Source organism: Anas platyrhynchos, chromosome 13 (assembly GCF_047663525.1).
Source record: "Anas platyrhynchos isolate ZD024472 breed Pekin duck chromosome 13, IASCAAS_PekinDuck_T2T, whole genome shotgun sequence".
NCBI classification, from domain to species: Eukaryota; Metazoa; Chordata; class Aves; order Anseriformes; family Anatidae; genus Anas; species Anas platyrhynchos.
In genome coordinates, this window is record NC_092599.1 from 7,781,952 (window position 1) to 7,804,107 (window position 22,156).

General features: G+C 44.2%; 1 protein-coding gene across 7 annotated transcripts in view; it reads left to right on the forward strand.

Moving 5' to 3' along the window:
* Positions 1 to 22,156, forward strand: part of CADPS (calcium dependent secretion activator) — a 196,481-nt gene that overhangs the window by 142,005 nt on the left and 32,320 nt on the right. For 4 of the 7 annotated variants that reach the window (XM_072044196.1, XM_072044197.1, XM_038186040.2 and 1 more), the window contains 6 exons: positions 2,003 to 2,109; positions 7,626 to 7,782; positions 8,819 to 8,960; positions 15,325 to 15,471; positions 18,591 to 18,746; positions 21,651 to 21,798. In XM_072044196.1, coding sequence (XP_071900297.1) covers positions 2,003 to 2,109; positions 7,626 to 7,782; positions 8,819 to 8,960; positions 15,325 to 15,471; positions 18,591 to 18,746; positions 21,651 to 21,798 — 857 coding nt within the window. The remainder of the gene's footprint in view (positions 1 to 2,002; positions 2,110 to 7,625; positions 7,783 to 8,818; positions 8,961 to 15,324; positions 15,472 to 18,590; positions 18,747 to 21,650; positions 21,799 to 22,156) is intronic. The other 3 variants (XM_072044199.1, XM_072044200.1, XM_072044201.1) reach the window with 1 other exon arrangement.

Here is a 22,156-nt window from a genome sequence, read left to right on the forward strand (position 1 = left end):
AAGCAACCAGAGCTTACTGAGGGACACTCCTTGGGACTCTCTTTGCGTAAAAGGAACAAGTTTCTTTTTGTTGTAGCCAGCCAGGTGCTGGTTTTAATAGAAGGAAGGACGAGTTAACCAGTATCAGTATTTGCCCAATAGAGTAGGATGAGGGGAACCTGGATTTCTTTTTGTTTCCAGTGATACAAGAGATGGAAGGCAGAGAAGAGAGCTCACAGCCCCTGTCCATGGTATCAGTCAGGAAAAATGTAGAGTGAATGCCATGCTGCATCTCTCCGCTGAGCCAAAAGCACCTGCAGTGCCAGGTTTCAGCTGGCCTGGCTGCTCAGCTCCTCCGAAAACAGCACCGTGTGCCCTCACACAGCCAGAGTGTGGCAGTTCTGAAAAACATGCCTTGCCTTTTCATGGGAAATTACTGCCTGTAGAATTACATTCAGGGAAAAGTAGGAGCAGGCATGGTGTTGAGGTGGAGAGCTGAGTCCTCAGAGTTCACGAGCCTTCAGCAAGGCAGGGATTTCTGCCCCGGTACTCAGCGTGGGACCCAGCAGAGCAGAGTGGTGGCATCTGTGTGCAACCCCAAGTTTCTGCTCTGTCAGAAAGGAAAATCTAAGCACTAACAAAATGCTAATGCATGCAGGAGCCTGGAGCAAGATGCGCAGCTGCCTCGCATTGCAGCACAACCCAAGCTGTTGGGCTTAGCTCTGGGCATCCCAAGGTGAACACCTTGCTAGTAAAGGAGCTTTAATTCATGCACGTCTCCCATTTTGTTTTGTTGAGCTCAAACAGTCTATTGTATACTATATAATTGCAGCAGACTGATTTGGCTTTTGTGGTTTTTTTTTGGTACTTCACCTATTTGCAAAGTCTCCAGCTTTAATATCATGGACAGACCAAAATATAAATAGGTGGAGAGGGATGAACCAGAGGATGTAGCACCGAAGTGTGATCCTCTCCTTCCCCCTAGCTACGCTAGAGCCAGGTTTGGTACCCAGTCGTTAGCCAGAGGGACACATCTGTAGTTGCAGGTGGTGACACTGCAGCACAGGTGGGTCCCCAGGAAGCAGGGCTGCTGCTCTGCTTCTCCCCAGGGTGACCAGTGCAGGTGAGCCACGGGGTCAGGTCACAGGAGCCTCCTTGGTTGCACCTAGCCAGCTCTGCGGAAGCTGCCGTTCGATGAAAATGTGTCTATTTTGTGTTTTTTTTCTCTATTATTTCTATTGAAATACTCTACATGGTCCAGATTGTTTGCACCTCAGATGTTTAATATGCTAATAGAAATATGTTACCTGGAAGAATATGATTTGGTTGTTCTGAAAAATCTTTAGAAAATGCTGCAAAGTAACAGCAAGCTCCAGGATTTAAACTCCTTGGTTTGTTTGCGGGGTTTTTGCTGTAAAGTTGCATCTCTTTTCCCATATAAATCTTTGGTATGAACACCTAGTGGGATTTACCACTTTCCACTCCCTCCAGCATGCGTAACTCCTTGACCTTTGTGAAGTTAAATCCTGGAGCAGGTCAGACCTGCAGTCTTTGCTTTCAGTAGCAGGTGACATTTAAATTGCTCGAGTTTGACGATTTATTAAAAGTGCAGAGAGATTTGTTTAAATTGATCTTAAAAGAACGTTAAAATCGTGCAGACGTGATTTGTAATGCATCATCTACGTTGAAGGACACATATTGTTCATACATTAGTGGCCAGATGCTGTCTTTAGGGAATGTAATGTTCCTATTTGAGCTAATAAAGTGCCACCACCTCACCATAACGCAAAACAACTCTGACAGTATTGTGAGATTTGGAGCTGGAGCACTGTATTTTCATAGTATTATAACGAATGTGGCTTTCTGGTTTGCTCAGTACTAATTATATAAGCATTTAACATATGCATGAAAAGATCTTTAAAGCTGTAGAATATTATGGGATTTCTTAAACCTCTAAAATTACTTACTGTGCATCTAGCTTTTTCACTCTGCCTGCCTTTTAACTCGAGTTCTTGTACTACAGAAAATGTAGGCCGGTTAGTCACACCAGCTAAAAAGTTAGAAGACACAATACGTCTGGCAGAATTGGTAATTGAAGTCCTCCAACAAAACGAAGAACACCATGCAGAGGTGAGCAGCGGCGCCCTGCGAGCTTGTGCCCCGCAGGGCTCGAGCAGGGTCTGGTCGGTTGCTGGTGGCTCTGTGTACTTATGGGATGTCTTCCGAACAGGTGCTGGGTTATCTTTTTTAGAAGCCAATAGTGGTGGTAAAAGGGTTGCTGAAGGCACGGGGACAGGTCAGGAAGATTGCTTTTCAGAGGGGAGGGGGGGCTAAAGGAGGAATGAATTAAATCCTGCTGTCGTCTACATCAGTCTGCAGCCTTTCATGCAGTGCCAGCAAGAGCCCAATATATTCACCACCAGCTACGTGCAAGACCAAGCCCGTCCACTTTTGAGAAAGGTCGTATTGCCCCAAATGTCCTGAGTTTGTACCTCCAGACAGCATTAGCAGCGGTCACTGCCAGCAGCAAACCGCTCCTGCTGTTGAGAGCTGTGGCAAGTAAAACCATCACAAAGCAAAACAAGGATTTTTGGTCCCTTCCTGAGCATTCAGGTTGTTTCCAGGGGTTTCCCTTTGCCCCTGTGGTACATGATAAACTGCTGTTTTAGCTCGCTTGGTTTTCTGTTGGCCGCTTCTGTCTTGGTTTATTGGGAATACTTCAATTACTAGCGTGGAGATCAGAATGAATTACTCTCTGTTACTAATTATTTGAGGTACCTAATGCCTGATAAACTACTCTTAACTCTTCAGAGCACTTTAATGGAAAGAATCGTGCTTTAAAAACACTGAAACTATATTAGAGTCAGGTATATTTCAGAAAATCCTGAGGCTTGATCCTGGAAACACTGATCCTGAGGCCGCTGGCAGTGCTGGGTATAGCCTCGCCGTCAGCACGCCTGGACGGGGCTACCCATGGGGACTTGCCCACCTGTGTGAGTGTTTGCAGGATTGAGCCCTGTGTTCTCTGTAAATCTGGTGCTCTTGGCTAAGTGTTGGAAAATGAATCATTTCTAAAATTCAGAGTGAACAGTTATTGTTTATGCCTGTAGGTATTGTAACACTCATGCACTCTTTTCTCTTTTCCTTCCCATTTTTATATATACTCACTATATTTTGCATTAAAAGCATTTGATAACTAATTTCACAATCACCTAAAAATCATTCCAGTGTATATTAAACTTGCAGTATAACTTAACTTATTGATAATACACAACAATCCACGACACCCAACTAATGCCTGCTTGCATATTTAAATTTCCTCCCTGTTTTTCTACTGTTCATTCAATCTTGGATGATCCTGGCAGGGGAAAGAGGTATGTGACTAAACTGAATGACACGAGTCACTCCTGTCATATTTCGTGCATGCCCTCTCAGTGCCATGTTTCCTCCCGGGATTTTACCTGGGTTGCCCTCGCTTCCGTAACTTTAACCGAGGAATGTAACAGCAACTCCCAGTCGGCTGCTTGTGGAGCTGGTAGCCTTACACAGGAGGGTCAATGTGGCGTAGCAGTCCAGTCCATGCATGTAGCAATGGGTATCTTTTACGAGCGCTGCAGTTACATCCCAACACAACCCTACCTGCCTGGAATCTCTCCTCAGCCTGTTGTTACCTCTGTTGTTTTGCATTCACCCGACCTATAGTACACTGTGGTGGAGATGGACTGAGTTCTACACAAGTGACTAGAATGGTAGTGTTCTTCCTCTGGTTTTGTCTGTATGTGCCTTGTACTGGATATACAGTATTTATATGTAGAGAGAGAATAAACGTGGTGAAGAGTGAAATAAACTTCTTTTTTTTTTTGCAAAAATGAGGAGGTGCCTGAGAGCACCACTATAACTTGCCCAAGGCTAACGAGTATTTTATTCCACTCATCACCAGCACAGGCTGTTTGTGCAACCAGCCTGGAAAGAGCTGATTTTAAAGTACAAGTAATTTTGAAAACAGTAGACTTCTGAAGCAGGCAGTTACAGGGCCGTGGTGTTCAGCCAGCTGTGCTGCTCTCCACAAGGACAAATGTTAAAGCTGTTCTTCAGCATCTTCAGTGTCACAAGGCTGTGATTAGAGACAGAAGGTTAATGCCAACAGGGATAGGAGGCTTCCTGGTCCCTTGTTCCGAAGGGTGACCTGGAAGGGTGAAATTCATCTCTGTCCAAAAGCCCCGGATACTGTCAGAACATTACTGAATTCCTGTCCCGAGGCTTTCTGTGGCACTTCAGCAGTGCTCAGGCAGTTGGCCAGCTCTCTGCACACTTGGAATTGCACCCAAAGGAGCAGAGAGGCAAGAGGCTGGCGGATTTATCACATCGTTTTTATTATGCGTCATGGCCACATTATTCTGTTCCTGTGCAATGAGAATCGCTGAGGTACTGCACTTTTTTTTTATATATTATTCCAGGTGAGATTTTTTTGTCTTCTTGTCCATTCACCTGGGGGTGAAAAAGTTCAGCCTGCAAGGTGTGACTCTCCGGTCTGCTTTGGATGTTCAGCAGAATTAAATGGCATCGGTTACTGAAGGAATGCCTTATTTTCTGAAAACCAACAGTTTTTGCAATGAAAACACACCCCTTTTTTCCCAACATGGCCATCCAGGCAGGCACACAAATGGGGACCCAGAAACCAAAACTCAGAGCATGGAGTCAAAAACCATTAGAGCAGGAGCATCGTGCCTTGTCAGCTGGGTTTGCCTCACCCATCAGAAAGAGGCAAAGCAGCAGAGACAAAAATGCAGGAGAATCAGTGGTGCTTGGTAGGTGCTGTGTAGAGCAGGAGGTCTCTGCCGTGTGTCACCTCGCTGCTCAGATGTCTCCAGCTCTGCTCTCCTTCCCCTGGATGACTGATGGCACACGCCAGAGACCGTGGTCTTCAAGTCTTTTGGAACCCGTGTTCTCTCTCTATGTATACGTATGTGTATATGTATATATGTATTTTAACTCCTTGAGGTCATACATATATACATGTGTATCCATGTGTAAAACATACACTAATAGGTGTGTTTGGCTAGAAAGAACACTTTGTTTTGCCTTCACATCGTGTTCTGAGTGAAGCAGGTAAGTAGATGGTAAATAAAGGAAATGTTACCATCATGAAGGAGTTCCTCAAAGCGTGGTGTTATGCTCCCACTGCAGGAAGGTCCTGTTCACTGAGAGTAGGGAGGAGGAGGTTGAGGAGTCTGGCATTAATTACAGACTTGTGCAGCTAAAGTTTTACTTTTCCAGCAAAAGGGAAACTATGACTGGTTTGGGCTTTTTTTTTCCACAAATGATCATATGCTTTTCTTCCTCATTCTTTTAAAATAGCATTTTTTTTTCCTTTTTCATGGAAGCAGGTTTTTATTGCAGGACTCTGCAGTGATTATGTGGGATTTGTTGCAGAAGATACTCTTTGGCCTCCCCTTTGCCATCTCCCCAAATACTGGCTGCTGCTGGCCGTTTGTAGTGATCGCTTTTTGGGCACAGACGTGGGGAGGCAGCGTGGCAGGCTCTTGGCAGGCAGAGGAGCAGCCAGAGAACCACATCTGTGCAAGGACAGCCTCATCACCCTCCTTCAAAAGCATGGACAAAAGCTGCTAATTTTCAGAGGACCCTCAACAGCCACATTTCTCAACGTCCACTCGTTTCCCAACATTTTTTGGGGAGGAGGTTTGGGCAGGCATCCGAAGCAGACCTGATTCTTGATGTTTTTGGTTCCTGCGTGATTTCGCAGGGACACCACACCTCTTGTCACAGCACTCACAGATGTACATGGGCTGGGCTGGATGCAGAAGGAAGCACTGAAGAGCATTGCCATGCCCGCAGCCCTGTCAGACTCCCTTGCTTCAAATTTGGCTTTTTCTGAATAACAAACTCTCCATCATAGCTGCCCCTGGGCTGTCCAAGCATCCCAGGGGAGGCATTGCTGCAGCGATGCCTGACAGTTTCCTCCATGTGCGTGGGGCTGGGGATGGTTTGTAGATGAAGGAGCCCAACTTACCCACCTCGCCCCCATGCTATGACCACAGGGATGCTGTAACCTGGTGGCATTGCCTCTCCGGGCAGAGCATGGCCCAGCCTGCCCTGGCACCCCTGCACCTCCATGGCTGGGCACTCCAAAGCTGTGCCTCCTTGGGGGTTATTTGGTTATTTTGGTTATTTTACATCTTGGATGTGCACTGGATGCATAATGCCCTGTGTCGCATCCTACCTCTGCATGTCTCAACACCAGTTGATATCAACTCATGGAATAATAGCAGGATAATGTCAGCCTGCTTTGCATTTTGGGGGAGCAAAGGAGTGGAACTAGTCCCGAAGTCCTCCTGCCAGCATCCCTCTCCATGGCCAGGAGAACCAAGAGCTGGCGTTGTTCTCTGCAGCCATCTATAACAGGATTCATCAAAGGCATCCTGCTGTTGTCATCAGCATCAGCAGGAAAACATCAGTGAATCAAAGCTGAACCCTAAGAAAATTGAAGTCCATTTTGCTTATTCATGTCTGCCAAAAACTTCCTTCCAGGAGGCAAAAAATACCCCTCCTGACCAGCAATTCCTCTTTGAACCGATTTCTTTATTCTCAGTCTTTTCCTTTCCATCTCTAGTCCCGTCCCTATGCTAGAGGTTTCCTTCTCTTGCAGAGTGCTGGAAAGACATTTCTCAGATCCTTTAAGTCACTGAGTAATTTCCTCTCCCTTACAAATTACAGCACATGGCCCTAACGGCAGCACTTCTCACACTGCATGTGCCCAGCCAGAAGTGATTACTAAACACGCATGCATGCGTCGGGAACATTCACATCTGAGCCGTGTACGATGTGAATGTCACGTCACAGGGCCCGGCCAGTGAATTTTAAGGACCCGTGTGCATGAGAATGAGTTACTTCACTGATATTTTTTGGCTTTCAAGATTAGATATATTTTTTTCCTGCCTCTGTGAAAATACAGGCTTGTTGTAGATTTTTTTTTTATCTTGGCATGTTGATGATAGAGCTTTGTTTCCTGATAAGTAGCGTTAACGAAGGTGGTAGTGTGTTTAGATGGGTGTGTGTAGCTGACCATGTAAAATGAACAGTGCTCTAATAACTCGCACAGGTGATGCTTGAAATATTTGCAAATAAGAGTGTGAAAGATTTAGGACAGATCCTAATGTCTTAGGCTTCTAGTTTTTCAAGACAAATAGAAGTAGAGAATCCAAATAAAAATTAAACTGTTGAAAAACACAGCAGAAAACCCACAAATAGTGAAGAAAGTCCCCAATTTCTGTACTTCAGAATAACGATTAGTTGATCTTTCTGATAATTAGCATAACTAAAGACGAGTTAAGTCATTTATTGTAAATTGAACAGATGAAACCTTCTCGGCCATGTTACAACTGCCTGCCTTTACGGTGGAGCTCTGAATAGATCCTCTGCAAGAAGCCTTTGTATGAAAACAGCAGTGCCTAATTCCCGTGATTAGCGCTGTACGTGCAGCCAGCACTTCAAAGCACTGTTCTCTTTACAATAAAGGTAGTTTCCAGGGGATGCACATTTGTTTAAGGTATGTGGCCTAGCATCTTTGACTGTGCTTTATTAGAACTAACATACTGTTCTGTTATCTTTTTCTACCAACCCTGAAGGCCTTTGCTTGGTGGTCAGACTTAATGGTCGAGCACGCGGAGACCTTCCTGTCACTGTTTGCAGTGGATATGGATGCTGCGTTAGAGGTGCAACCCCCAGACACATGGGACAGCTTCCCGCTCTTTCAGCTTCTAAACGATTTCCTCCGTAGTGACTGTATGTATTGTATTTTGATCGTTTCTTTTCAGTGGGCAGCTCAGGTTACTGCTAACACTTTCAGCCTCTCCGCACTGCACAGAGAACTGAGATGGGTAGAGATGCACAGGACAGCCTCTTGTAGCATCGGCTTGATTTTGTTCCATTTCCGCTAGAAAAAAAAAAAAAAAAAGCAATTCTCTGATGCACACACAAACACCCCTTAAATCAAATGCCCCAGCTGAAGGTGAGAAGTTGAACTTTTATTTGGCTTCATCTTCTCAAGTCTCTTGGTAATGGCTGCCTGACAAGCAGGGAATTTTGTACCCTATCTCACTGTCATTAAATGTGTGTGTTGTTTTATATGTGTGTACTGCATTTATTTAGCATGGAGTAAACCAGTCCCTGCTTTTAAAAGACTTTATTGAAGGGAGGAAAAGATTTAAATTAAAGTCAATGAGAGCATAAAGTAATTCAGAAGCTGAGTGCTTTGTGAAATAAGGCTCTTTTTCAAAGCACACATGGGCTCACACCTTCAAAACCCTTGGGGACTTGGCACTCCCCAGGGTGGTGTGACTGCTGCCGGGGAGCTGGTGGCTGAGCTGGCTCTTTCCTTGATTTACATCCTCGGCCAGGGCCCCACCAGCTTTCTGACACCACATAAAAAAGCCAGGGACTTATCCTCCAAAAGCAATTTCCAGTGTCATGGTAGTGAGTAACTGAATAAGAAACGATCCTCCTACCTGCCAAAGTCCTAATGTTTGCCATGCTGTATTTCTTACACCCATTTTATTCACAGGAAGTAATAATGTATTTGTAACCTGTAAGTTTGACATTAATGGAAAAGAAGATTCATTGTTTGTTTACTTGTTTTGAATAAGAAGCCATTCCTGTCTTTGTCGTGAGCATCAGTGCCTGATGCCAGCTCCTGTTTTGTTCTTGGAGTTTCTTTCTGTGTGCTGACAAATTCATTGTGTGATGAAGTGCCACGCTGTGGCTTGTTACAGAGCTTCTAGTAACAGTAGTTTCTTACTATACTTTTATTTATCTATTCTAGATAATTTGTGCAATGGAAAATTCCACAAACACCTCCAAGACCTGTTTGCTCCACTTGTTGTTAGATATGTCGATCTGATGGAGTCCTCAATTGCACAGTCAATTCACAGGGGCTTTGAGCGGGAGTCATGGGAGCCAGTAAAGTAAGGAAACCTCCTTTGATACAATCGGAATTTGGGTGCAAATGGATGGAGATTCATGCAGAGATGAATTAGCAACCATTAGATTGGACGTGCAGAAAGTGCTTTATATTTTCTAGTTGAATGCTAAAAATAGAAGGCCTGATCTCTTCAGGGTTTTCAAGTTAATGAAGGAAATGGTATTTGCTTTTTGAAATGCATTGCTGCCTCAGTTCAAACCGTGTGCCTTTGGACATGGAAGCATGAAAATGTGAAAACCTTCTTAGCTGGCATGGCTTTTTGGATCCCATCCTAAAAGGCCTTCCCCGATGCTGCTTTTGAACTCAAACAGCTCCTTTTCAGAACAAAACCCTTGTTTTCCTGCGTTCAGTCCAGCCCTGTAACCTGAGTGAGTCATTGCTGTATTTATTCTTCCCCGTACTCATTTTTTTCCACCCACCCCGTGGAAGGATGGCACATCATCCCCACGGCTGGTGGCTGTGGGCTGTGTCCCCGGGCAGCCCGAAGGGGTCCCAACCCCAACCAGCTCAAGGAGATGCAGCAGGGAGCAGCCCAGCGGGGACGTGGTGACCCAACAGGCCACCAGCATGCAGAAACCCGAGTGAGACCTAGGGGAGGTGAATGAAGCAGAATCAGGTATAGATGTGGAGGACTAGGGGTTGGCCAGCGAGAAATAAGGAGCCTGAGAGAAGCCCATACTGAACCCAAGAGCGAGTGGATGGTGAACACATGACATTTGCTTTAGATTGCTGTTGTTATTTGACAGGTTTTGAAGCACTGCTGAACCCTGCTGTGCTTGCTGTAAAAGCCCAAGTCGGTTCCTATGAAGGAAAAGAACCAACTTTTCCTTCTAATAAAGGACTTAAAAGAGAAGGGTTGACTCTGTGCAAGCACAGTGAGTCTGACAGTGTCTCAGACCAGGGATTTTGACCAGATGGCTTCTATAGAGGTTATTTTCCCTGCTTTTTCCTCATTCTCTAAGCAAAGTTAAGTGGCACTGCGCTCTGAGGTTGCTGTGTAAAAGAACGTGTGGTCTTTCAGGGCTTTTCACACCAAATATGTTCAATTTACAAGGAAAAGAGAATTTGTTCAGCAGCCAGCCTCCCATATGCAACCTGGAATCTGATTACCCAGGTTTTCTCCTTTCTTTCTTGTGCATCCTCAGCATCCATAAGGATTGTGCCTGCCAAATCGCGGGCCTTTTCTTGACACCTGATCATCCCCTCTGTTCTGAGTGGGGTTAAGTGGCTGGCGTTCAGGAGTCTCTCTCACTTTCCATTTGCTGTCTTTGGTCTGCAGGCTAACAGGATTAAAAATCCTAAAAAATCTTGTTTCAAATAAGCAGATGTGACCCAGAAAACATAGAAGAAATAGATCTTTCGAGTAGGAGAATGCCATTTTTACAGCCACTCCTTCAAGCAGAATTGCACTTCGAAGTTAGCATTAACTCGAGTTTCAGAGCTCTGCTTTAGCAATGAATCTGTTTGTATTTCCTTGTTGTTATGAAACAGAGGCAGTGAACTCAGTGCAACTGCCTACCTGAGTCGGGCAGTCAATAATCAATTCATTCTGATTTTTCTTTTTTCAGAAGCTGATATTATTTTGGCATTCATTGACTTCCGTGGCATAACTATAGACGTACATGAGTACTTGGCTGTGGTACTTGCCTGTAAAAATGCCTTGTTTCAGGGTATGCCAAAATCTATCATTTTCAAGTTATCTTTGATACTTTTTACGTCTTTTCTTAGTTATCTTCTAGTGTCTTTGCCCTTTGGGGAGCTTCAGTTGCAGAGCACTTTGAGCATCACAGATTCAAGCGAAAGCCCGGGGTGGGTTACGGTTAGATGATTAGATGTCGTACAGACCCGAGAATTTACAAAATTTGTTCCAGCAGGAAAGTGGGTGCTTTTCACAAGAAGCTTGTGTCCATCTGGTGAAAAGATGCACTCTGGGTTTTTTTTCACTAGTCGGTATTTTGTTCTTGTGTCTCGCACACAGAAGTGCGAGCTGCAAATGCTGGCTTCACTTGATCAGACCCAGCACAGGGAGGTACCGGCGAATGCACAGAGGGTGGCACATGCTGTGTGAAGGAGAAGAGGGGAGTCGCTCATATGACGGTGTTGATGCACTGTTCAGAACTAAATGTTAAGGCGTCTTCGTCTTTTGCCTCCTGGGCAGACCACCTGCTATTCCTTGGCTGATCTACAGTGAACTTGCAGACGAACTCAGGTCAGAGGCGTGTTCGGTTTGATCTGCCCTCCTGTATCTGCTTCCTTCTTCCCCTACGTGTCCGACTGCAGCACAGTTGAGCTTTTAGGCCATTGACTCTCAAATATCTTGGACCAGCCAATTCCTATCCAAGTCACGGCCTTCTGCAGGCTCTCCAGCCGAGCTTTTCTGGAACTGGGCACACCGCAGCATGTGGCTCCACGGCTTTCCTCTGCTTTGAAGAAAGGCCTTCGGGTTGGCCCGAAAAGGCAGATCGTCGTGGATGGCTGTTCCACTGAGCCTGCTGCTGTCCCACTGTGGATCATTACAGTCAACTGCAAGAAGGAAGAAGTCTCATTATCTCCTCTAAGGCAGGAAATTATTCCACAGCACAGAGTCTTTTGAAAGGGTTTCTCTGCACTCATGCTTGCAATCAAGGCTGAAATACGTAGCCCTCCATAACCTGACCAGATGGCAGTTTGCAAGCATGTATTTCTTCTATTTTCATTGCTGAATACTCTGCACCTTATGCTACGAGGAGTTAGGTATAGAAATCACAAACAGCGAGGGAGATGCTGTTAAGTATTGAAAACATGGGGGAAAAAGCACCGAGGTAATGTGCTCATGAGGGCTCTGTAAGCTGCCTCTGCAGAGCTGCTGAATTTGCAGGGGGTCCTTGCCCTATCGCTAGAGCAGCTGGTGTGCTCGCATGAATCCACGCCGAGAAGCGTGGAACACTTGTCCCTCGCACAGTCATCCAAGTACGGAGGCTACAGAGCAGGTCTGTTCTCTGGTGAGTTGAGAGGTCTTGGAAAAGTAGGGTTGTGCAATGGGTGGTGTGTTTTTTTTTATTTTTTCGTGCTAGCTTCTCAGAGAACGCTGATTTATCTCGCAGCCAGCAGACACGTACGTGTGTGTGTGCGTCTCTCTGTGTGTGTCTGTGTTGAAAGATCTTTCTGAGCAAATGCTAAAGCCGGTGCAGCGACAACCAGTCTCAATTGCTTGACTAGGAAGTTACTCACTGACCTATGGCTGTCTCTACCACACTGTAGTCCTGGCTTTAACATCGACTGATTGCTCACTAACCCTTTGCAAACTATTTATAAACGTATCATTCATTTAAGATGTAAGAAATTGAACAGTGTGATTATATTAACCATTTGAAGAGGTTGCACTGCTATAAGATGCTAGTGAAAAACGTTTCCCCTTACAAGAAGCACTGGTGTAGTGAACATGAGTATTTTTGTTACTATTCTGGGTGTCAGTCAGAGGAAGAACACAGATTTGACTGCCTACTTCACTATCAAGCTCTCTGCTTCCCATCAAGGCTTTTGTGAAAAGATTTGCTCTCGAGCATTTGTTCAGCCTAGGCAGTAAGGTAGCGAGCATTTCTAGTGATGGAAGAGACAGGCGTCTGCCTCTGCCATCAGTAAATCATCTCAGGGATCACGTAGGAACCAAGCACTTCAGTACAGACCAGGCTCTCGGTTAGCTCTGTCCTGAAACGGGAGACTCCCCAGTAAAAACACGGTGATTTTTCTGCCCTCCTTCCCGTACTGGGGCAACTCTGACCAGTACCATGGTACAGCATGAGTGTGGGGATGCTGCCAGTCTGCTTGCACCAAGAATTTCCTAGCAGGCAGTGCAGGTGAGAGCCATTTACATCGCCATCAGACACAAATGGGGGTGAATGAGAAGAAACCAAGAAACCAAGCAGTATAGCTCCAGGGCGTACGTCTTTTATCAAACGTATCAGGAGCCAGTCCCAAAGCTTCTTAAATCAGACAGCCCTCATCTTGTTGATCCAAATGCCCACATTCCCTGCCTGATGGCTGAGGTTATATTTAGCCGTCTATATTAAATAGGCACGGCTGGCTTTTAGAAACAGTTTCTCATCTTGGACCTGTAGTTTTTATGGTCTGAGCAACTGCAGGCTGGAACATTTGTTGGTAATATTAATCATTTTTTACAGGTCTCACTGCAACTGTTAGTCAGATAATTAGATCAGTTGAACCTGCAAAACTGTGCATGTCAATTCAGGAGAATATTTTTAAAATTAGTTACTGTATGTTAACATATTATACTCCATTATTTTGCTGTTTTGTTTTCTTTTAAGAGTACTAACTTATTCTTGCAACATATCCTTGCATCAGCAAAATAATGTGTTGTATAAAAGAAATATGTTTCCGTGTGAATATAGTATACTGTTTACTCTAGAAGTCATATTTTATTAATACAGTGTTTTTATTAATATAACACTGTCACTTCTTGAATTTTAATATTAAAACCAAAGGTCCTCTGATTTATGTATTTACCATCTGGCTAAGTTATTTAAGTTGCTTTCCCTTATACATTTATATGTTGTCCACCTCTTGCTATTTCTTTATTTATTCCATATCAGTATTTAACCACATGCACTGCCATTTCTGAAGATTTAACACTCTCTCAATCACTGTGGAGTCTGTGTCTCATTCAGCAATCATACCATCTTAATAGGCAGACACCGTATGAATGGAAACAATGGATGGCTTTGTTGCATTAGTAAATTCTCCTATGTCCTTGCTGCCTAACAAAGACAACAAGCAGATAAAGTGAAGTCAAATCTACTAAGAGGCATAGAAACAAAAGCAAACAAAAACATACATTTTTTTTTCACTAGAAAAAGTATATAGATTTTTTTTTTTCCCAGACAAGGGATTGTATTCACAAAGGGAGAATGAGGTTCTAAGTCCCAGTCTGTTCCCTAAGAGTTGCCACCAAAGACAAACAGCTCTTGTGGAGATGGAGTTCACATCTTCTATTGCATTAGGAAACGTTTATTCAGTATAGCCAGCTCAATTCCATTACTTTGGATTTTTTATGCATAAAACTTAAGAAATACACCTCAAAATATGACTCGAAAAAGTTGTTAAAATTTTAACATTCCTTGAAACACAAAATATGCAATTTGATAGTTTTCCAAGACTCCTGATAAAGCTGCCTGTACAGCACCTTCTAATTTCATCCAGGGGAATGGGGGAGACCTTTCAAGGTGGCATCTTCTGGTATGGTCATCAGGACCAAGGGAAGTTTGAACACTGAAGTTGAGTCCTTGTGCATCAGCAGAGAAACTTCCAGGAACTTCAGCAGTACAGGATGAAGCTGAAATCCTGAAGTCCTGATTCTATTTTTACTGAGCCCAAACAATGGTCCGGTAAAGATGATGTTTTGAAAACTTTAGGCATGCGGTGTTGCTATACCACACGTTTCAGGAGAAACAAGATTTTGGATTAAATTAATACATTAGCCCATTTTTAAAAGATCTCCTTCTGCATAACAGTTGCATATCTGAAAATGTTTATTAAAGTCACAATGCCCAAGTACACTTGCTTCATAAATTAATCTTTGAATATCTTAATCACTCCACGGCCCATTTCCAGCTAAACAACATTCACACACCAGTCCTGGATTTACTGAATGCAACTCATTCACTACACATACGTAGACCAGGGACACATTTTGACTCCATACAGAAACACAAGGGCAGGCTCAGGACACAAGTCTTCATTTAGGAAGAACCCATCAGTTGATCCCGATTAGCACACTTTTATTATTTGTACAGCACAAGATAAACAGAGTTTTTGGAGTAAAATCCTGACTCCATTGAATTTGGTGGCAAATACTGTTAAGGGCTTGAGCAGAGCTAGAATTTCAACCCATGTGTATTATTTTGAGTCCTGATTCCAAAAAAAGCTCCCTGACTTTTCCAGTAGCTGGCTTAGCTTAGCGGTTTCATGGATCCCTCCAACCTGAGAATGCTGAACCGAGACTCGCTTCCTTACGAGGTAGATTTTTACAAGCAAAGGCTGCTCTCTGCACTTTGGTATCAGGACTTGAAGGTTAATTTATTTTGTGTGGGTGTTTGAGTACTCTGCTAATTTGCTACTTTGTGATTCTTCTTTCATTCTGTTTCTTTAAGTAACTTGCTTTTTATTGCAGACTGCAAAACAGTACACTTAAGCTTCCATACCCATGCTTCTTTCTGAAATGTTTTGCTTTAGTTTTTTAACTGTCGTCGTGCTGTGAACTCTGCAGATTTGTTTATGAGTGTCATGTGCTTCTGCTACATCTGCATTGTCACTGTTATGGTATTTTTTCTTTCTGTCTGTTTCTTCCACAGGAGTTTAACAAGTAATCTGCCCAATGTGAATCTACCAAATGTGAATCTCCCTAAAGTACCAAATCTACCAGTTAACATCCCGCTAGGCATCCCACAAATGCCTAGCTTTTCTGCACCGTCATGGATGGCTGCTATTTATGATTCTGAGTGTGTATTCAGTTCAAATTAGATCTCATTTAAATTTAAAGTCATCTTGGCATGGATATGTATTGTTTGTTTCTGCATTATATAAAACTTTAAAGAGTGGTACAGTTAATTAGACATTTTCTGAATGAGACACTAGTGAATTTCTGGCATGTGCATTTTGAGGGTGTCTTGTATAAATCTTGAAAAATTTTCTTTCTCCCACTGAGAATTTGAGCAAGTACATTGCTTTACAAAATAGCCGTCACCAGCGGGACACGGCCTGGCCAACATATGAACCGCAGAGCGTTTAATGTGAGCTGCTGTGTCTCAGCAAAGAGTTCTGTCCAAAAGAGAAGATGAACCAATTTCAATACCAGTCAACCAATTTCTGTGGACCAGATGTAGATCTAAAAGTAAATTTTCTTTAATGTGAGCTCCTCATTCCCCAGATAATAATTTTGTCTTGATTTTGATGAAACAGTTTAACACAGAGAAACACCCTGCAATGATCCTTATTCGGGTTGTGGGAGGCCCATTTGAAACTCCACATCCATCTTTACAGGCTGGATAATCCCATGACCAACTAAAGAAAGATCCTTTCAGCATGAGCTTTTGATTGTGGCTGGAGAAATCAGACACTGTGTCAGCACAGTCGCTCCATAGGAGCCTCGGGCTCTTATCTCAGGCTCCCCGTGTGAGACCAAGGTGTGTGCTCAGGAGGGTGGAACTGCACATCCCCAGCTGAGCACACATCAGGCACTGTCAGCTCTTTGAGCAGATTCCCCCTACAAGTCCCAGCCACCAAGCAATGCAAAGAGAGGTACAGGTGGCTAAATCCCAATCTGCGTTGGAGGCAGCAGGTCTCACAAGATGTCCTAGCACAGGACCTGAGATCTTCCCCGTTCCCCTGGGCCATTTAAGACCATCCTGGGATGGTCTCAGCCAGTTCTGCACATTTGTGTTGTTTTTTCCTTACTACCCCCTCTCTCCTAAAAGATAAAACCGAAGAAGCCTCCCACATTTTTTTTCTCCCCATCACTGTTACTGAAACACCCTTGATTACATCTACACCTGGGGTCCACCAAAATGCCTCTGCCATGCCCAGACTTTATTGCAGAGCAATGGTAATGAACCAGAAATAAAGAAAACACCAATATTTATTTTTTTATAGAGTTTTAAAACATTTTAACTATTATCACGGTCATTTATGTTTCAAAGTATACAACTCATATTCATGCTAAGATAGCTGTATTAAAGGCTAGATTAGGCAGTTGCCTGTAAAGAGTACTTGAAAGTTTTAGTCTTTTTCTCTGTGCATGCTTTGTGGTATTACCCTTGAAAAGATAAGAATCATGTCATGACAGAAAATTGGATAATCCCTCTGAAAACTTGAACATAAATGGTGTATTGCAAGCTGCCTGGCGATTAGAGCTAAGTGCAGTGCTCACAAGCAAAATATTAACAGTGCAACTTGGAAATAAATCTAATACATTGTTTACTCGCCTGAAGCCCTAATCAAAAGTGAGAAAAAGACCAAAAATAATAATTCTGAAATTTTGAAAGCAAATGGGTGTCATAATGTTGCTGTAGTAAATACCAATTACTGTATTTGCACGTATTTAATTATTTCAGACATAAATTCTTGCATTTCTAAAACTGGGTCTAGACTGTTAAAGCTTACTTATACCCAAGCACAGGTTTGAACCAGGAGAAGCTACAAACTGGTGGCTGGAGCAGCACTGGAGACTTCTGCCAACTTGTCCCCTGGTCAGAGGAAATGCCTGATTCTTTATCTTTTCACTTCCCTGGTTTCCTTTTCCTCACCCTTCCCACTCCATCGAGGACGTGTTACCTGTCGCTTAGTGTCAGACTCGTTTCTCTTACAATGGAGATGACCCATCCTTGATATCGTTCTCCCCGTTGGCACAGGACCCGCAGGGCCCCTGGCATGTTGGGGACACGGTTTTCACCTCGCAGTAGCCCACGTGTATGCATTTAGCTCCGGTCTCCTCTAGCATTAACTCAATGCAGCTGGCATCTGTCACAATAGAAACACCCTCCCTCACCTGTTTCTATAGATGATGTCGGCACAAGTGGTAATGCATGGTGTGTTAAATATCTTCTAAATTACCGTGTTAGCATTAGTGGTACGCGAGGAGGGGGTTGGATCTCTTGAAGCTCCCTTGGTAATTGTTCTGAAAAAAAAAAAAAAAAAGGGAGAAGGAGAGAGGGAGAGAAAAGGGTTATGGATGCATAAATTTCTCTGCACAAGCGGAGCACAATCGAGTTCTGTATTTTTATTCCATCAGTGGAGGTTTGGGATATAATTATACTGTGAAAAGAGCCGGTGTAGCTACACACTGCAGGACCAAAGACTTCCATCTGGGCAAGGGTGTGGGTTCGAGAACGCAAGCTTTGGAAAGAAATTCAGAGTTTTGTGACAGACCAAAGAAGTTGTAAAATCATTTTTTTTTGGAAAATGGAAATCTGTCATCCTCTAGATGCCTTTGCAAGAGGCAGCTCTGCGGAAAGGTGCAGCAGTCAATCCAGCCAGAAGGTCTGGATGTGAGATGCCCAGTGCCCTTAGCTCAATTGACTTACCCCCATTTTTTTCCAGCTGTTCAAGAGCTAACGCGTGTCCTCGCTCACCACTTGTTAGCACTGTCCCTTCCCTGGAACCGGGGCCTCGGCGGGAGGGACAAGGCCACCTAAAGATACAATTCGGAGGGGGGACGATTGCATGAAACCAAATCTTAATAACTGCATACATTCCAGTATGGTAGTTATTACTGGTCGAGGATTTTCTACCACGATTCCTGGCCTTAATTTTTAATAACCACATGCGTTGATGTGGTTATTAACTAAGGCTGATTTTTACCATACACACGTTCTTCCTGTTAATATGTGTAACTCATAATGTTGTCTTACTCATCTGGTCTGGAGAGTTTCGTGGGTTATGACAGCAAGGTAGATTAGGCAACTGTATGGTAAAACTCAAAATCCTGATGGTGGAGATTGCCAGCGTTGTCCTGTGTATGAAACTACTGTCTGCTCCACACTTGTTGCAGGAATGGTCTCCACATCAGGTGGCAAAGAGTCTGATGCCGCTTATGACTTGTGTTCTCATTCTGCCCTGCCAGCAATGGATCAGGCACCTCGGAAGATCTGTTCTGGAAGCTGGACGCCCTACAGACTTTCATTCGGGATTTGCACTGGCCTGAGGAGGAGTTTGGGAAACACTTGGAGCAGCGCTTGAAGCTGATGGCAAGTGACATGATCGAGTCCTGCGTGAAGAGGTACGTGTGCGCGAGCAAGGCAGGAGCTCACTGGGGGCAGCATTTGTCTCTGTCTCGGTATCAGTGCTGTGCTTTGCCTTTCAGCATCACTCCCACCGTCATTTATTCACGGCCCCAGCTCAGCACACACGGGGTGGAAAGCCACCTCCTTGCTGCGAACTGTGGGCTTCCCACCCAATGGTTTGTCTGTTTGTGAGACTCTGGGGAGAGCCTATTCGCACTGAGGCAGGAAATCACCCACTATTTTGAGCTTTATGGACTGTCAGCTTATTGTTGATGCTGCACCTGAGGTTGAATCTTTGTAAAATCAGCTTCTTGTTAGCGAGGCCGAGTGCTGAAGGCACAGCCCCAAGGCATATCCCAGCAAGCAACCAGAAAACACAGATCCAGGAAAAAAATAAACAAGCAAAAAAAGCGATTCCAAAAAGGTCGATAGTGTAGCTTGGCACACAGGCTTCACATCTGCTGTTGAAAGAGAAAAGGCACCGTATCATCACAGGATACTCACCTGCAGATCTCACAAAAGAGAGAGGTTTCTTTAAAAACTCGCAAACATACAGACAGCCGTCACTTTGAAAACAAAATGTTACGGTTAAATTGTCAAACTTCCCACAGCAATTCATGTTCATTTGGTGTCAGAGCTGTTCAGGCAGGAGGAAGAAATGAACTTTGCATTCCATCGTGCAAAAATTAATAGACAAAGAGACAGACCAAAGGAAAAATGAGTGCCAAATACAGCTGGTACATGCTAATAATAGCCGCAATGTGCGATGTGGCTGTTCTGTACCGCAGTTGCCTGGCCGCTCTGCAAGCGCGAGCTGGGATTTGTTGTTCGCACGTCCTCGCAGGCTGGATATTCAACGTCACTGCACGAGGAGGCACGTTTGGTCCCCGAGATGGAGGCAGTAGGCTCGCCTGCTGGCAGCGGGCAGCTCGAGGCTTGCTCTGGCACCCTTCTGAGGTAAAACCCTGGGCACTGGAAGTGCAGTGAGATGGCCGTGATGTCCTTGGCTGGCACGGCAGCTGAGCTCCAGCTGCCAGGCCGTTCTTTAAAAACAAATGCAGTGCTGTAAGCTGCAAATGCTCCAGGTGAGGCAGTGCAGGGATCCTCCTGCAGCAGCACAGGTGCTGGTTTGCAATCTGAAGTGATCGGCGGCGTCCTTGGGCTCTGCTCCTCAGTGCTTTGCCTCCACCAGCCTCACTGAAGGCCAGCAGCGTGTTCAGTGGAGCTCTGCTCTCCACTGTGTCCCCAGCACCGCTAGCAAAATACTGATTTTTCTCTGTTTTTTTTAAACACTTGAAACTGGACACTGTTACTGCACCTGTGGTGCAGTTGTAGCTGCGATGATCTGCAGAAATGAGACTGGGTTAGGTTGGCTGAGATAACAGGGAAAAATAAGCCATTTTCCAGGTACATCTGAAGAAGGGTTTTTGTGCCTGAAAGCTGGCTTTTTTTCCCAACTGCTCCAACCTTTCTACAAATATATTGCCCCTCTACAAAAACCTGGCCTAGCTTGCGATGGTGTGACTATATATAATGGTTCTGAGCATAAGTAAGTAGGAACATGCTCATCTCTGCGAGGAGATGGAAAATCCCAGTCACTTTTGGTCCTTTCAGTAATTATCAAGATTCTAGTCCCCGAGTCCAGGCTAAATCTGGCACTGGTAATTAAATCAGTTCAAATGCCACTGCTGATGTAAACCAATATGCTGCTTTCCCTATTTATATCACCTGCAAACAGGGCCTGGCTAAGGTTTCTTTAGCAATTTCAGTTTGACACAACATTTTTCTTCGCGTCTGTCTCTGAACCGTTGAATGCCATGGAGGAGCCACCCCGCCTTCCACACTTGGTTGTATTTCGGGGCTGTCAGGAAAGCAGCCCTTGCAAGGCAGGCCTGTTCTGCTAATACATCCAGGCAGGAGGACCTCTGCACCAGCCCGGATCTGAGCCCAAGAACTGGAGCTTCACATTTGTAAATTAGTTTCCATTTGCATAACCCTTGGGGGATCTTTCAAGATCAGAGTTATTCCTGAGCTGCAGCTGATATTATTTGTTATTTCTAAATTGAAGCTCCTATGTTAATTTGTTGGCGGGTTCTGTCGGATGTGATAATTGTTCTGTGCTAGGTTAGGTTAGAGAAGTACCTCAGGAATCTGCAGAGGGGCTCAAGAGAAAGGCAAGACAGTGCCCACTGATCTGCAAAGCTTCCCAACGCTGGAGTTACAAACATCTCAGTATTATAAATACTACACAGGATCACATTCTGTAGCCTTTGCTCCAAAAAAGCTCTGTGTGGACTCGTGCAATGTGTGTGTTCACCCATGCACGATTGCATGTGTGCACGTGGTGCAGATGTACTGTGGGGAGTGTGTGTGCCTTGGACAAACCACTCCTGTGAGCTTACGAGACAATCAGAAAGTTTTGGCAAGCAAAGAAAGTTGTGCAGACCTAAACCCACAATGATCTGGTGTCCTTTCAGTGGAGCAATGAAGTAGTTCCTGGCTTTTGTAGTGGGTATTAGGGAGTAATAGGAGCTCCCTTGAACGCACCAGCCTTGCTATTTGCCTGTGGTTACAAATCAGCTAATGCAACCAAATTATAGGTGTACATTGACACTGCTGTTTGCAACATCATCACACTGTTTATCAAGCACGAGAAAGTCATAGTTTCTCTGAAACCGTTGCACACTTTATAAATAGTGTGTACTCTGGGGAGCGCGTTTCTTTTTAAACTGGGGAATCATTTTTAGTAAGAGCACGTTTGTAACAATTGTACTGGAACGCTCCCAGTAGCACTCAGCTTTCTGTTTTGTTGAACTCTTCGGAGCCGTGTGTTTCACATTATTATTAGCTTCAGTATTTTAAAAAGTAACTGAAGCATCTTTTTCTACTTCCCTTAACAGAACCAGGATTGCGTTTGAAGTAAAACTGCAAAAAACCAGCCGATCAACAGATTTCCGAGTCCCTCAATCAATATGCACCATGTTTAATGTCATGGTAGATGCCAAAGCTCAGTCAACAAAGCTTTGCAGCATGGAAATGGGCCAAGAGGTAAAAATGCAGGTTCTTCCTTTCACAGCTTTTAAAGGCAATGTAATGAAATTTCCTATCTTGCTCTGTGCTAAGTTAAGAGGCATGTTAGCACTTGTGGATTTAGCCTTCCATATAGAGCGTGCAGATGAATATGCAGGGTGTTGCTCTCAAATAAACCCAATGAATATGAACATTCAGAATCCCAGCCACTTAGGAGAGATTTTTTGCAAGGGCTGTGGTGTGCATAAGGTACCTCTAGAGCTTGTTCGATGGGTGCTGACCACATATATTAAGTCATTAACCACATTTTGGAGCCAGGTGTAGGCAACAGACTTCTTGTGTATGACTGTTTTCTGGAGACAAACACGGAAAACAG